The 14,751-nt window shown below is 58.1% G+C and overlaps 1 protein-coding gene across 3 annotated transcripts in view; it reads right to left on the minus strand.

The window, feature by feature from the left end:
• LOC102370661 (shootin-1-like) overlaps positions 1-14,751 on the minus strand; it is a 20,917-nt gene that overhangs the window by 3,683 nt on the left and 2,483 nt on the right. For 2 of the 3 annotated variants that reach the window (XM_025213291.1, XM_025213293.1), the window contains exons 3-14: positions 14,502-14,562; positions 10,594-10,688; positions 9,923-10,067; positions 9,399-9,496; positions 8,916-8,997; positions 6,581-6,675; positions 5,939-6,085; positions 5,508-5,661; positions 5,159-5,294; positions 3,003-3,052; positions 1,245-1,357; positions 538-597 (exon numbers count right to left, since the gene is read on the minus strand). In XM_025213291.1, the coding sequence (XP_025069076.1) occupies positions 538-597; positions 1,245-1,357; positions 3,003-3,052; positions 5,159-5,294; positions 5,508-5,661; positions 5,939-6,085; positions 6,581-6,675; positions 8,916-8,997; positions 9,399-9,496; positions 9,923-10,067; positions 10,594-10,688; positions 14,502-14,562 (1,236 nt within the window). The remainder of the gene's footprint in view (positions 1-537; positions 598-1,244; positions 1,358-3,002; positions 3,053-5,158; positions 5,295-5,507; positions 5,662-5,938; positions 6,086-6,580; positions 6,676-8,915; positions 8,998-9,398; positions 9,497-9,922; positions 10,068-10,593; positions 10,689-14,501; positions 14,563-14,751) is intronic. The other variant, XM_025213292.1, reaches the window with a different exon arrangement.

Here is a 14,751-nt window from a genome sequence, read left to right on the forward strand (position 1 = left end):
CTCCCGTGCAACGGGACCCCAACCAGCCCATGCATCAGGTGACTATGGAGTCTGACCACCCTAACAGAGGCACCCTTACAGGGAGCCTCCTTAGCAGAGACCTCCACCCCCTGCACAAAAGCAGCAGGCGTGGTTGCAGTAGTAGGTTGTTATCCAGGCACAAGAGGAAAACAGCACCCATTTAGACTGAGCTACACCCAGGGGCAGATCCAGGGGGGTGCAGTGGTGCAGTTGCATCCTTCGTCGTGGATTCCTGCACCACCCCATGGGAGACATAGCCAAGGGGGCTGTGCTGGGCACATCTGAAGCAGGGCACCGGTGTGACTGCCATGCTGCTAACCTCCCCTTTGGCTCTGTGCTCCCTGAGATGTCTCTGCCCAGCTACCATGCTGGAGCCAGTCAGGGCAGGATTGGGCTGCCCCCGTGCCCTGCCTCTGGGCAGGAACAAGCCTGCAGGTCCCATGCACCTTCCAAGGTGAGGCGTTTTCCCATGGATCGAGACCCCATGCACAGCTGCCTTCGGGTGCAGCCACTCACCAGGATCCCTTGCAGCTCCATCGCAGCGCTCTTGCGCTTGTTGGCGGTCGTGGAGGGATCCTGTGGGGAAACAGAGAAGGGAGGATTCAGTGCTCTCCCCGCAGGCCCCGGCCAGAGCGTGGATCTATTGCCTGAGACACAGAGCCATAGGGTAGCACTGGGGTGGGCTCTCAGGACAGCTGTATTGCTCCGTATTTGGGAGCCAGAGTAGGGTCAGTGCTCCTGGGCACAGCGTGGAGGTGGCAGAGTCGTGCCCTGGCATGCACAGCCCATTGCTGCTCACGCATTGGGTCCAGCTGAGAGAGTTTGGGATCCCCCAACCCTTGAGTCCTTGCCCGCTCTCCGCTAAGCAGGCAAGTCAGCGAGGGCTGACGGGGACAGATGTGCTCGGATGGGCCCTGCCATCCAGCAGCCCTGGGAACATGGCAGTGAAGCCAGTCCAGGCTCATCCTGCCCCCACAGCAGGTCTTGGCATGCTGGGGACTGAAGCCTGGAGAGCAGTCGTGGGGGAAACGGCTCCTGGGTTTGCACCATGTAAGATGTGGGGTGGCTCTGCCTTGGGGCACAGAGAGCTCACGGCAGAGCTGGTATATGGGGGCAAGGACTCTTGCCAGACCCAGGCTGGAGATGCCTTGATCCAGTATCCTCCAAAGGAAAGGAGGAGGAGGGCAGAGGAGGCTAAGCTACCTGCCTTTCCCACAACATACCTGGGCCACCGCCATCTTATCCCGCCTCGCCGGCCGCAGCACCACCCCACTCTTGATCCTGGCCATCATTTCATCCACGGCGCGGGCTTTGGCATCATCCACCCTGGGCTCCCCTGCATAGCAAGGGAGAGGAGAGGTCAGGGAGCTGAAAGTTGGCCCAGCTCCTATCTCTGCGCCCAGTCCTGCTGGGATCAGACTCTAGCTTGGGGACACCAGAGAAACCCAGTTACTCCGGTCCCAGGGGGATGCTGGATGGCCTTGTGCTGGGATCACTTAGGAAAGGAAGCAAGCTTTCATGCAGATAGCAAGGAAGGGCTCATTGCCGCTGGATAAAGGCTGCAAAGGGGTCTGGGAGTTGCTCGAGGTGGATTCAGGGGGGTGCACTCACACCCTCCTTTAATTCCTGCTCCACTTACAATTTAAAACCAACTGCTGGGCAGGGGCAGCAGCATTTCTAGCCACGTAGCAGTGAGGGGGTCATTTCTCTTTATAGCTCGTTATAATCTATCTGATTTTTTCTTAACTTTCCCATTCCACAAGTGTTAACGACCGTGCAGCAAGTCAGCACTGTTTCTAGCACCGTTTATTGTCCCCACTGGCAACAACATCATCAGCAAACAAATGCATGCATAAACAATGAAGGATTAACTCACGCCCTGCAGTGCTTTCCTGGACCCTGAGAGAGTGTCCTGGCTCAGCCCCTAGCTCACAGCCTTCTTGCTGTCCCTCTGCTCTCTTCCCTGGGAGCTTTTAATTTCCTCTGGGCCAGCCAATTATGCTCATCAGCTGGCTCAGTCCTCCAAGGCAGGCCTGTCATCTTACTGCTTGCAGCTGCGCGGCAGCCCTTGAGACGTGCAGCCTGCTACAGACCCTCTCTCCATTTAAATGGTCTGGATGTTCCCCTATTCAAGCTAGACTTTCTTCTTCAGTGCTGCCATTAGCCCTTCCTGGTCATGTCGCTCCTATTTCACAGCCTTGCAGGTGGCTTTTAACTCACTCCAGTGAAGTGCTAGTTGTTTTTGGCTTGCATCATGCACAGAACCATACAGCCCAAGGCCCCCAGTGTATTAGTGAGGCTTCTAGCTTCTTTTAACTGGAGAAATATAGGTGTTGTTGTAATGATGCACTTCACCATCTGTACCCCCCTTTTCAAAATTTGAGATCTACCCATCTTCGTGCGCTGGCGAGTAGAAGTTGGGGGAGCCCTGGGGGAGGCAGGTTGTCCAAGTCTGCAGTTGTAGGGCCCTTTTACCTTGGATCCAATGGATTTAGGGACCTCTCTGGGTCTTGCACAGTGCCCCTTGCACCTCGCACCTCATAATCTGTAATGGAGTCCTCACCATGCCCATGCTACAGATGGGGAAACTGAGGCATGGAGAGACAAGGGTCATGGCCCAGGTCTCACAGGGAGCCCAGGGGCTGGACCGCTGAATCACTGAACCACCCTTCAACCCTCCACCCATTCACTAGGTGTGACCAGGCCTGCTGATAACAGGATCCAAGCCCAAGCCCAACCCCAGCCAGCTGTGCTCTGTCACTGGTGCGGAGTGGGCTTCATCTGATCATGCACCAAGTAACAGATGGAGAGAATACCTGTCCCATCTCCTTATACCCCCTGCTCACTGCCAAGTGGACAGGGCTGGGGGCAGGAGATGGAGAACCCCATAGACTTGTTCCATCACCAGCCCATAAGAAATGCCTCTTGGGTTGGAGGGGTAATTGGGTGGGTGCTGGGGTGGGGGAGGGATGGAGGCTTACCGGGCATCTGTTTTCGGACTCCCTTCCTTTGCTTGATCAGCAAGAGGGGACTGAAGAAGAGAGACAGGCATGAGCACATTGCAAGAGATGACCCTCAATCCACCCCACTGTCCTGTGTCTGGGGCAGCTCTGCTCCTGATCCCATCCTAGGACACCTCACCTCAGGAGAGGAAGGTCTTTCTGGGTCCCTAGGGCCCCTCCTTTATGAGTTGGTGGCCTTTCAAAAATCCTCCAAAAGGCTCATTGCACTAAGCTGAAACCCTAGGGACTCCATCCATCCATCCATCCATTCCCATACTCTCAATCCATCCATCCACTCCCACACTCACCATCCATCCATCCATTCCCATACTCTCCATCCATCCATTCATCCATCTGTTCCCATACTCACTATCCATCCATTCCCATACTCACCATCCATCCATCCATCCATTCCCATACTCTCCATCCATCCATCCATCCATCCCCATACTCTCCATCCATCCGTCCGTTCCCATATTCACCATCCATCCATCCATCCATCCGTTCCCATACTCACCATCCATCCATCCATTCCCATACTCACCATCCATCTATCTATCCATCCAGTCCTGACACAGCCCCAGTTCTCACAGTATCTCCCTCTATAGTAAGATTTTGAGCTCCAACAGGGCAAGTTGGGTTTAAGCCAAGCAGAGCTTTGATCCTGGGAGATCACAGTCTACTGGCAGGTGGAGACTGTGCCCTGATAGCATCATCTGGCAAAGTGTTTCCCTGTACAGGGGTGACCGTACCACCTACTGCCCTTCCAAAATGTTCCTCTTTGGAAAGGGCTCTGTCCACACCCCTCAGCTCAGCCACGGGCCTTGGTTTCCAACCTGAGTTGGGCAAAATTGCTCGGAGAGGCAGGAAATTTGCCAAAAAGGGGAGTTTTGGAGACACCCAAATGACTAGTGAGATTGCATCCAGTTCAGCAAAGTGATTCTGTTTGGGGGCAAAAAAGAGGGGAATCTCAGAAAGGAAAAGCTCCAGGGTGAAGTGGCAGGAAATACTATTAAAAACTGACCAGCCTCAAGAGGAAAAAGGGCAGAGACAAAGGAAAACGATGGTTGTAAGAAAAGCCCCAAAGCCCAAAGGAGTATGGCAGGGCTGGTCACAGGACACACCCTGTCTTGACCCAAAACAAGCCAATTAGGGCTTTTCTTTTTTAGTTCAAAGTTTTTGAAAAAATATACATATCAGTTTTGGTTCAATCCCACTGGACATACCCAGTCCTGGATCCTGTCTTGTCCCCTGACCTATCCCCGACATCTCTGGCCAGACCCCCGCATCCCTGCTCTCCATCTGCCAGGACCCCACACGCTCATCCCCTCCCTCCCCATACTCACCCCACATGCCCCAATGAAGTCTTCACTGCCCTGCTGCTGTCTCTGGGCCAGACCCTGCACCCCTGTGATGCCTCTGAATGAATCCATAGCTCCACCACCATCATGCAGACTCCCCGCTGACTCCGTGCCACCCCCCAGACCCACCACAATGCCCCTAAATGCCTGCACCCCCCCACCCCAGACTGCAGAGAGCCCTTGGCTGTCCTGTCTGCAGGCCCCAGAAGCAGAACGGGGCAGACTGGAAGCGTCCATATCTGGGGCACCACCTTGGGCTGCTTAGGGCCGTCACTGAGCTGAGGCTGAGCAAATTCACACTGTGCAGGTCACCTAGCACCCACTGCCTGGAGCTGGGGGGCACGGGCAGTAAAGGCTCCATGATCCTTCAGCCACCCCCAGGGCTTTCCACCCCCTTCCTCAGCCTGTGTGTGCACGGCTAATGCCGTGCATGAGCCGGCTCCTATTGCCTCCCTGCAGAGGGTCCTGGCCGGGGGGTCTTGCCCCTCTGCACAGGCTTAACCTGATGCTGCATGGGGTCAGGAAGGGAGCACAGCCCACAATCAGGATGCATTTGGTTTGAGATCTGTATGTGAGGGCTGGTCCTGGAGTTTTTAGTGCAGCTTTGACAGCCCCCAGGGTGGGCTGGATGACACAAAGCCCGAAGCAGGGGGCTGGGCTAGCCGTGACCCCCTGAGCATCCTGCCAGCCCAGCTGTGCTATAAGTCCAGGATGCTTGTAACACCCCCATAGCTCAGGGGTGTCTGTATGGGAAGCACCGAGCGTGACACTTACTCTGCTGGGGTGGACAGGTCTGTGGGCGGCAAGGGTGGAGGTGGGGGTGGTGGTGGTGGTGGGGGAGCAGGAGCCTCTTCCAGCTCCTTGGGCTCCATCACTGGGGCTCCCGCCAGCTTCTCCTCCAAGTGCTGAACTGAAATGGGATGCTGTTAGAGTCACACCGGCTCTGCGGGGTCAGGTTTCCACCCAGCTGGGCCTGGGGCTGGCGATCCCCAAGAGTGCTGGGGGCCCCCACCCCATGCAGAGGGTCTTGCCGCAGCCTGGGCCCTTACTGCGGGTACCACCTGGCTGGGGAGCAGGGATTGCAGGGCCCAGAGCCGGGCCAGGCACTGATGGCAGCACGTACTTTTCTCGGTCAGTGCCGCGTTCCTCTCCTCGGCCTCCTGCAGCCGCTGGCGCAGCTGGCGGGTCTCCTCCTCTGCCCCGGCTAGGGCAGCTTGGGCTGCGTCCAGCTGCTCCTGCTGGGGTCTGACCTTCAGCTGCCCCTCCAGACCTTGCACCTGCAGGCAGCAAGGGGAGGATGGAGACCATGGGAAGAGGCCGTGGGAGAGACACCAGGGAAGGGGGGACCCTAAATGTCCCTTCCAGCCCCACTTCTCTGAGTCTGGAAGGGAAGCCTGGGGCAGAGACAGCCCTGGATGCATGGGGCCGAGAGGCTGAGGAGCCCCTACCCCGACAAGCAAAATCTCCCAGGATCCCCCCTACCCCACTCAGCAAAGTGTCAGGGCCATGATCCCTCTGCCCTGCATGGAGGCTGCGGGTCAGATGGCTTCTCACCTTCTCCAGATGCTCCTGCTTGGCCTCCTCCATCATCCGCGTCAGGGCAGCCACCTCCTCCAGTGCCTTGAGCAGCTGGGCGCTGGGGCCCGTGCTCTGCATCAGGATCAGGCTCTGCCGGTTGGCTTCCTTCTGCTTCACCAGCATCTGTGCCCCGTGGGCCGGGGAGGGGGTTACTCTCCTGCTGCCCATGTCACCCTCTGCTCTAGAGGCATTTCCACCCCCAGTTCTGCTCCCTGTACCCCCTGGCATCATTGCAGACCCAAGCAGGGAGGAAGGCGGTCCCTGCTGCATCTGGATGCCACTCCTGGAAGATGCTTCTTGTGTCTTGGAGATTAATCTGCTGTGGGCTCTGGGCACAAACAGGAGCATCCCACTTGCTTCAGTTGCTGGATTCTCCTCCTGTGAGTGCTGGGGCCAGCCCAGTGCCCCCTCCTACAACCTTCATCCGCCGCACGGGCGCTTGTACACGTCACGAGTCTCCCAGGACAGATTAAGGGCAGGATGGGGAGTGGGGGTGCAGGGAGCTGCAGGCTGGGACTACAGACCTCGGCAGGGGTGTGCATGGACCCTGGCTTCCTGCAACTCTGCTCTCCCCAGTTTCCCCCCCATCTTTGCAGCCCCCACTCCGCGGGGCCCTACCTGGTGGGCAAAGACCTCCGCATGCTGCCGTAAGTCCTGTTCCAGCTCCAGCTGCTGCAGTATATTGCCGTAGTCCTGCGTGACCCTCTGGGACACTGCCGGGTGTTGGGGCACAGCTGTCACCCAGGGCTTGGCATGGGTTGAACCACCCCAAACCATGAAGTTGGCAACTTTGAGACTGCCTCGGCTGTGTGTATGGCGCTGCTGGGTCCATATGGTGTGGATGAACCCCCTGCACACACCCAAGCCCTGGCTCCTGCAACTGGGATCCCACTGGGGTTGGACTGTGAATGCCCACTGCCCATCTCTTGGCCCCCAAAATACCACCAGGGCAACCTGGGGAGGCCTGGCTGGAATACCGCGGAGCACAGTCCTACGGCCCCACGGCCCCCACCAGCTGTTTGGGGCACCAGTGCAATGTTTGCAAGCCTCTTCCACTTGCAAAGGGGATGCCATTAGGGACGGGACATGGAGCAATGGTGTCATATTGCACCAAGGCAGATGTGGGCTGGAGACTGCGAAGGGCGTTCTGCCTCTGAGGGGGGTCTGGCATGGGGACAGGCTGGGAAACTGGGATTATAGGGAAGCCAGGCTGGCAAGGCCTTTGGGAGGTCACAGCTAGTCCAGCCCCTGTTTGAGATGGGATCAGCCCCATCCAAACCATCTCAGACACGTTCGAGTCCTAGACAAGGAGGGTTGAAGGGAGCTCAGGAGGTGACATCTAGTCCAACCCCCTGCTTAAAGCAGGACCAGCCCCAACTACATCATCCCAGCCAAGGCTTTGTCTTAAACCCCTCCAAGGATGGAGACTGCACCACCTCTCTGGGGAGCCTGTCCCAGTGCTTCACCACCCTCCTCGGGAGAAATTTTTTCCTTATATTCAACCTTAACTTCCCTTGCTGCAGCTTGAGCCCATTGCTCCTTCTGTCATCTGCCTGCACTGAGACCAGCCCAGCTCCATCCTCTTTGCAGCCCCCCTGCAGGGAGGTGAAGGCTGCTATTCAATCCCCCTCGGTCTTCTCTTCTGCAGACTCAATCAGCCCATTTCCCCCAGCCTCTCCTCACCAGTCCTGTCCCCCAGCCCCACAACCATTTTTATTGCCAATTCTCCAACGTGTCCACATCCTTTCTGTAGTGGGGGGCCCACAGCTGGACACCAACTGGACACCTGTTCCCCCAGGTCCTTTTCTGCAGAGCTGCTGCCTAGCCCGTCACCCCCGCCTGCACCGGTGCAGGGGACTGCTCCCCCCTATGTGCAGGACTTTGCACTTGTCCTTGTTGAAACTCATGAGATCTCTTTTGCTCCAATCTTCCAATTTGTCGAGGTCTCTCTGAATCCCATCCCTACCCTCCAGTGTATCTACTACATCCCCCAGCTTGGTGTCATCTGCAAACTTGTTGAGGGTGCGCTGCATCCCATCTTCCAGGTTGCTGAGGAAGATGTAGAGCAAATCTGGCCCCAGGACCACTGGCCCCACTGGGTCCACTTGACACCAGCTGCCCAGTAGACACCAAACCACCGATTACTATCCTCTAAGCCTGATGACTCAGGCAGTTTTCTTTCCACCTTACGGCCCATTCATCCAACCCAGACTTCCTTAGCTGGCTTGAGAGGATGCTGTGGGAGACCGTATCAAAAGCCTTGTCTGATCTATTCCTAAAACTACACAACAACCCTGTCGCGCAACTACAAGACCTGTTGCCCAAAGACACCAAAACCCCCAAACCTCCCTCAGGCGCAAGAGGGCTGGCAACGTCCTGCTCCTGCAATGGTTTTAAAAATGCACTCAAGCCCAGGCCGTGCCCCCACTACAGAGGAAGGCAAAACCCCCTAGTCCGTGCCAAACTGACTGGAGGAAAATCCCTTCCTGCCCCCAATGCAGCGTTGGTCTGACCCGGAGCAGAGGGGCAAGACCCCGGGTTTGAGCTCTAGCAGGAGCACTGGCAAAATCCCCAGCCCAATTATCACCGTGTGATAATTACTTTGCACATGTCGCTGGTCTAAATTTTTTGCACGATTCACCTGTGCATTGCACCATCTGTGCAACCTGTCACAGGGGCCCTGGAGACGTGGCGCTGGACGGGAGCTCCAGACGGCACATCTAGCCCACGGCCCTGCCTGAGGCAGGATCAGGCCTCTCCCATGTTACCCCCAAAAGGCAGGGGCAGGGAAAACTACCAAAAAGGGGGAATAACCCCCCACTGAGTGACATTTTCCCCCTCTGTCTGGCTGGGGATTTGATGATGCCCCGGGGCCCTGGGGTGGAGCGAGGCTGCGAATACAGCGGCCCGTGAACAGCCTGGTGCCATCATCGGGGAGGTGCTACTCACTCACTTCTCTTGAGCGTCTTCAGGGCCCACTGGCTCCTGTCCAGGGCGGCCTGGAGGGACCTCCGCTCCTCGTGCTCCTCTTCGACCTGTCGGCAGGATGTGGCATCTCAGCATCCTCCTCCGCTGCACCCCGCTGCACTTTCAGGTCCACGGGCTTGGGTAGACCCCATGGTTTCCTACATCCCCCTGCACCTGGGGCTGGGCAGGTCTGGGGGTGGGAATTAGCACCCCTGGGCAGCAAACGTGCCTGGCAGGAGCTGGGAGCCGGTCCTGCCATGGCTTTGGGAAGCCCAGAGCAGGCTGGGCTGATCCCGAAGCTTGAGGGGTCCGTATGAAACCATCGTGTGGTCCCCTAAAGCCTGGCTAGCAGCTTCCAGGGACCCCTGCCAGCACCAAGGGGCTGAAAACCATCCAAAAGTGGCCTCGGCGGGAGGGAAGGGGGTGGGGGTGGAACCAGCTGCTGTGGCTCTGCATCCTGCCCAGATACCTGCTCCCTGAGCGCTCTGGTCTCCCCTTGCAGCTCCTGAACTTGGAGACTCAGCTCCTTCTTCTCCCCCAGCAGCGTGGAAATCTTCTCCTGCAGCTCTGCAACCAGGAGAGGCAGGTAAAAGCACAGCTGGGAGCAGGCCCTAGGTGTCCTGAGCCCTGCCAGGGTCCAAACCCCGAGTCCAGAGCCTTGCACAGCTCCCCCCCTGGCCCCGGCTCTGGAGCCAGCCAGGAGCTCTGTGCTGCGGGAGCCCCGATGAGCTGATCGCCCACGGCTGCATCCAGCCCTAGGGGTGGATTTAGGGGGTGGGGGGCACGGCCTCACCTCGCAGCTGCTGCAGGGGCTCAGGGCCGGCGTCCGGCGGGGGTCTAAACCCCGAGTCCAGAGCCTTGCACAGCTCCCCCCCTGGCCCCGGCTCTGGAGCCAGCCAGGAGCTCTGTGCTGCGGGAGCCCCGATGAGCTGATCGCCCACGGCTGCATCCAGCCCTAGGGGTGGATTTAGGGGGTGGGGGGCACGGCCTCACCTCGCAGCTGCTGCAGGGGCTCAGGGCCGGCGTCCGGCGGGGACTCCACTTTGCTGGCCAAATCCAGCAGGTCTCCAGGGAGCTGGTCCAGCATGGGCATCAGTGCCAGGCTGATGCGCTTCAGCTGCTTGTTCTCCTGGCTCACCTGCAGGTCGAGGTGGGAGGAGAGCACGGCCTGGAGCCCTGAGTGCTGACGGGCACGGGGGACCCTCATCCACCCCACCCATGGGCACGGGATGCCCCCAGCCCTCTGGCCTCTCCCCCCACATCCCACAAGGCCAGCTGAGCCTCCAGCATGCTCACAGCCACCAGCACCTTGCAATGGAGCAATTGCATCGAGTTCCTCGTGCATAATTTGGGGGAGACATTGTCCCCATCCCTCCCGGCTGCCCCAAAACAGCTGTGAGAGGGGGAGAGGCAGGAACTGAGCAGTTCTCAGGCACTTTTGGGATGAGCCCGGGGACGTGCCAGGCCCCCCTGCTCTCCCGCATCTATCGCTCTCCCAGCGTTGTGCAAAATCACCCAGGTTTTTTTGCACAGAGCATTCATGTCTCCTCGCTGCAACAAAGCCAGGCCTGGAGTCTGGTGGGGCTGGAGCTGCTCAGTGTCCTGCCGTCCTCTCTGCCCTCTACCCCCCGGCAAGGTGGCACCAAGCACCCTTGAGACCTCACCTGGGCAGCGTAGACTTCTGCCTGCTCCCGGCACGACCTCTCGATTTCATACTCCGTCTCCAGGGCCGACATCTCGGCCAGCAGCTTCTGCGAGGCTGGGGAGGAAGAGGGGCTGGTGGGATGGGATTTGGGAGCAATCCTCCTATGACACCCTCCCCAGGGAGTGAGGGCTACAGTCTCTGGCAGAGGCAACGGGTGCTGGCATGTCTGCCCTCTCCCTTACTGCCAGGGTTGCTAATGATGGTTGCATCGTCGCTTATTAACTGAGCCCAAAACAAAGTACTCTGAGGCATAGTGAGCCCTTGATCATAGCCATAGATCCACCCTAGTCCTAGATCCACCTGCAGCTCACCCCATCGCTATTCCCCATAGCGTGAGGGCTGGGCCCAGTGAGGATGGCAGTGCTGGGCGCTGCACAACCCCCCCAGAGCATCTTCACAAGCAGAGGCTGGACGCCTGTCTGGGATGGGGTAGGACCAGGGCATCCTGCATCTGTGCTGGGAATGGTCCCATCGCCCTTTGCCGTCCTTCCCAGCCCTGGGGGTGTATAATTCTTGTGGGCCGAAATATCTGCGATTGCAGCCCGGAGTTGGGAGCTGGACTAGCGCTGGGACACACGATACATGAACACGGGTGTGATGTGCAGACGGCTGGTTTTCCCAGGGTCAGCTCCATGGCAGGGGCTGTTACAGAGGCTGGGCGGCAGGTAGCAGTGGCATAGGCTGGCACTGAGCATAGGTGACCAGCAGTTGTGGACACACAGCAGCGCACCAGAGTAAGATGCACAAGCGCTGCTTTGCCCCGGAGCAATTCCACATTTAGCAACAGCACGGCGCGGGGCCGTGGCTCAGGTCTGCTCCGTTCGGGTCAGAGCAATATGCAGGGGAGCGAGCATCAGAGCTGCCGTGCACCGGGTCAGACCCCAGGTCCATCATGCCCAGTCTCCAGTGTCCCATAGCAGCTGGAAGGGAGAGTGACTGGGGCTGAGCAGGGTTTTCCTCCCCTCCCTTGCAGCCTCCAGCATTGAGGGTTTGCTGCGGGGGCCATGCCCCAGAGCTCCCGATGCCCCTTTCCTCCCAGCACGTGTCCGAGCCCTGGTGAATCCGGCTGAGCTCTCAGCTTCCCATATCTGGCGGCCACGACTTCCCCCCTTGGTGGCCACGTTGGAGGAACAGGACTTCCTCGTGTTAGTTTTAAACTGACAGCCTGCTGGTTTCATTCTGTGCCATCTTGTTCTTGTCGGGTGAGAGACTGCCAATAAAAAAATCCCTAGGTATTTTCTCTTCCCCATTTAGTTTGTTGGAAACCCTTCTCCTGTCCCCCGTCCAGCATCTCTTCTCTGCACTGCCCAGGCCTGGCCTCTGCCGTCTCCTCCTTGGGACGCCCTCCACACCCTCCTCATCCTCGCTGCCCTTCTCTGCACCTTCTCCAGTGAAGTATTGGAGGGACCATCCAAAGGACAGATTTCGTTTTATGCATGAGAGACGTACATTTAACTATACAGGACTAATGGCACGATAGCTTTGGACTGTTTGGACTCTTTTTTGGCCGAGTTTCTTGTGTTTTTTTTACTTAAAATGTATAATTTAGCAAACTAGCGCACGTTCCAATTGTCCTGTTTGATCTTAAATGGAATAATTCAGCGCTATCCCCTCTGCCTGTTAATAAGGCTTCTAGCTTCTCTTTAATTGGAGAAAAACTTGTGATGATCTGTGATGTGCCGTCCTTGATCCTTGATCCTAGATCCTAGATCCACCCACAGTGCATGGGTACACTAGGTTGGGAGCACAGCTACTCTGGTGCCAAGAGATACCCAGACCAAGCCTGGGCACAGGTGACGTCCCCGAAACCCCTGGGGTTTTTCTCACGGCCTCTCCCTCTGTCTCCCCTGCTTTATTCCTCCTCACTCTTATGCCTTTCCCTTTGCTTTCTGCCCTGCACCAGTTTGAGATGCCCCGGGGTGGCTGCTTCGCCATGCTGCTATGCGCTCGGAGGAGAGAGCAGCTCAGGGCAATGCTTTACCAGGTTTGCCAGGGCTCAGAGAAACCAATAAGGTCTTGGGAGGCTGCAGGGTGGAAACGGCATCCTTTGCAGAAGCTGCCTCTTTTGTTCGTGTGAGCGTCCTGGTTTTGTTTTGATGTACAGGAAGCAGGACCTGGGTTTTGCAGCAGCCCCTCTCAGCTGACTTCTCCTTTCCCACAGGCCAGCGATCCCTCCAAGGCCCCGCCGAGCTGCTGAAGGGACGTCTTCCCCGCCGGAGGAGAAGGGGAGCGGAGCTGGGGTGCAGCTCCATGCCTCCTGCAGACGTCGCTGCTCCCAGAGCTGCTGTGACCCGCCAGGAAAGGTCCTCGAGGCTTTTAAAGGCGGCTGCAGCCAGGGGACTAAGCACCAAGGTCACAGCGCCAAAGGAGCAGGCAGGCAGTTTTAAACTAGCTAAAGGAAGTTACGTTTCCCCAAATCCCCGGCGTGGCATTGAAGGGTGGAGCTCGTCACCACTGAGCACAGTCCAGTTCATTTCCCTTTTGGGAACCACCCTGCAGCGAGCTGAAGGCTGCTATTAAATCACAGAAAATGAGGGTGGAAGGGAGCTCAGGAGGTCACATCTAGTCCAACCCCTGCTCCAAGCAGCACCAGCCCCAACTACATCATCCAGACAAGGCTTTGTCAACACCTCCAAGAAAGGAGACTGCACCACCTCTCTGGGGAGCCTGTCCCAGTGCTTCACCACCCTCCTCGTGAGAAAGTTTTTCCTCATATGCAACCTCAACTTCCCTTGCTGCAACCTGAGCCCATTGCTCCTGGTCCTGTTACTAGAGAACTAGAGAAGAGGCTGGGAGCTGAGAGCTCGGCCAGATTGACCAGGGCTTGGACACGTGCTGGGGGGAAAGGGGCATCGGGGGCTCTGGGGCAGGCAGTGAGGGGCACGGCCTCCATCAGCCCTGCCTGGACCTCAGCGCTGGAGGTTGCAGGGAGAGAGGAATGGGGGAAAAACCCTGCTCAGCCCCAATCTCCGCCTTCCCGCCTCTGCTCTCTGCCCCCGCGCGACACAGGACATGGGCAAGGCAGACCCAGGGGCTGACCCAGTGGATGGCAGCTCTGATGGTCTTATGCGAGGTCTCTGCTCCAGTGCCCAGGTGCAGGGAAAGGTCGGGGCACAGAGTCATAGATTCACAGCACAACCGGGCTGGCAGGGCAGGACCAGCCCCATCCAAACCATCCCAGACAGGTCCTTCCTGAGCTATTCCTAAAACAACACAACAACCCTGTGCACAACGACTAGTCTCATTGCTGAAAGACACCCAGAGTCCCCGACTCTGCCCTAGGTAAAGCCGGGGGGCGAAGGCTGGAGGTGTCCTGCTGCTGCTAGGGCTGTTAGAGAGAGACCCCAGGCTGAGGCTGTGCCCCTGCTGCAGAGGAAGGCAAACCCCTCCCAGTCCAGACCAGTGTGAGCAGGGGGAAATCCCGTCCTTCCCCAGTGCAGCGTTGGGCTCAGCCTGAGCACAGGGGCAAGCCCCTCCAGCCAGGACCCTGCAGGGTTGGTGCCAGCAGGAGCATTGGCACAGCCCAGCCCATCCCCTTCAGCCTTCCTCTGAGGAAGGTGAAACCCCCCTGACTCCCGTATTAACAGGAAGGGGAGAATATCCCTCCCAGCCCCACAATGCAACTGTGTCACTTGGGACTCACTAACATTACCCAGGTCTCCTGACTCCCAGCCCGGTGCCTTCGATGGGGCAAAGGTAGGTGCTGCATGGACACGAGGGAGCTCCTACTAGCTAATCCCCAGCCTCTGGGTCCAGCAAAGTCTTAAATTAAGCTGCACGTGGATTTGGAGACAACGACCTCCCACGTGGTGGGTAACTCTGCTGTTTTCAGGGCCAGAGAGGAGGAGGAAGATGGGAAAGACTCACCTTGCTCAAACTCAGACAGCTTCGCCTGGGCTTCGACCCTCTCCTGGAGAACGGCTTCATCCTGCAGGCAGGTGTGCAGAGACCACCGGCCGTTTGCAGAGCCCCTTTCATCCCAGAGGGGCCCGAAGCCCCCCACCCACCCCCAGCGGGCACGGGGGTGATGCCTGGCAGCTTTCTGTACCGGTGTGCATTTGTTTGGGACAGGAAGTGAGGATCATCTGTCTCTATATCCTGGTCCTAGGCCCCCCCC

The sequence above is a fragment of the Alligator sinensis genome, unplaced genomic scaffold (genome assembly GCF_000455745.1).
Source record: "Alligator sinensis unplaced genomic scaffold, ASM45574v1 scaffold1408_1, whole genome shotgun sequence".
NCBI classification, from domain to species: Eukaryota; Metazoa; Chordata; order Crocodylia; family Alligatoridae; genus Alligator; species Alligator sinensis.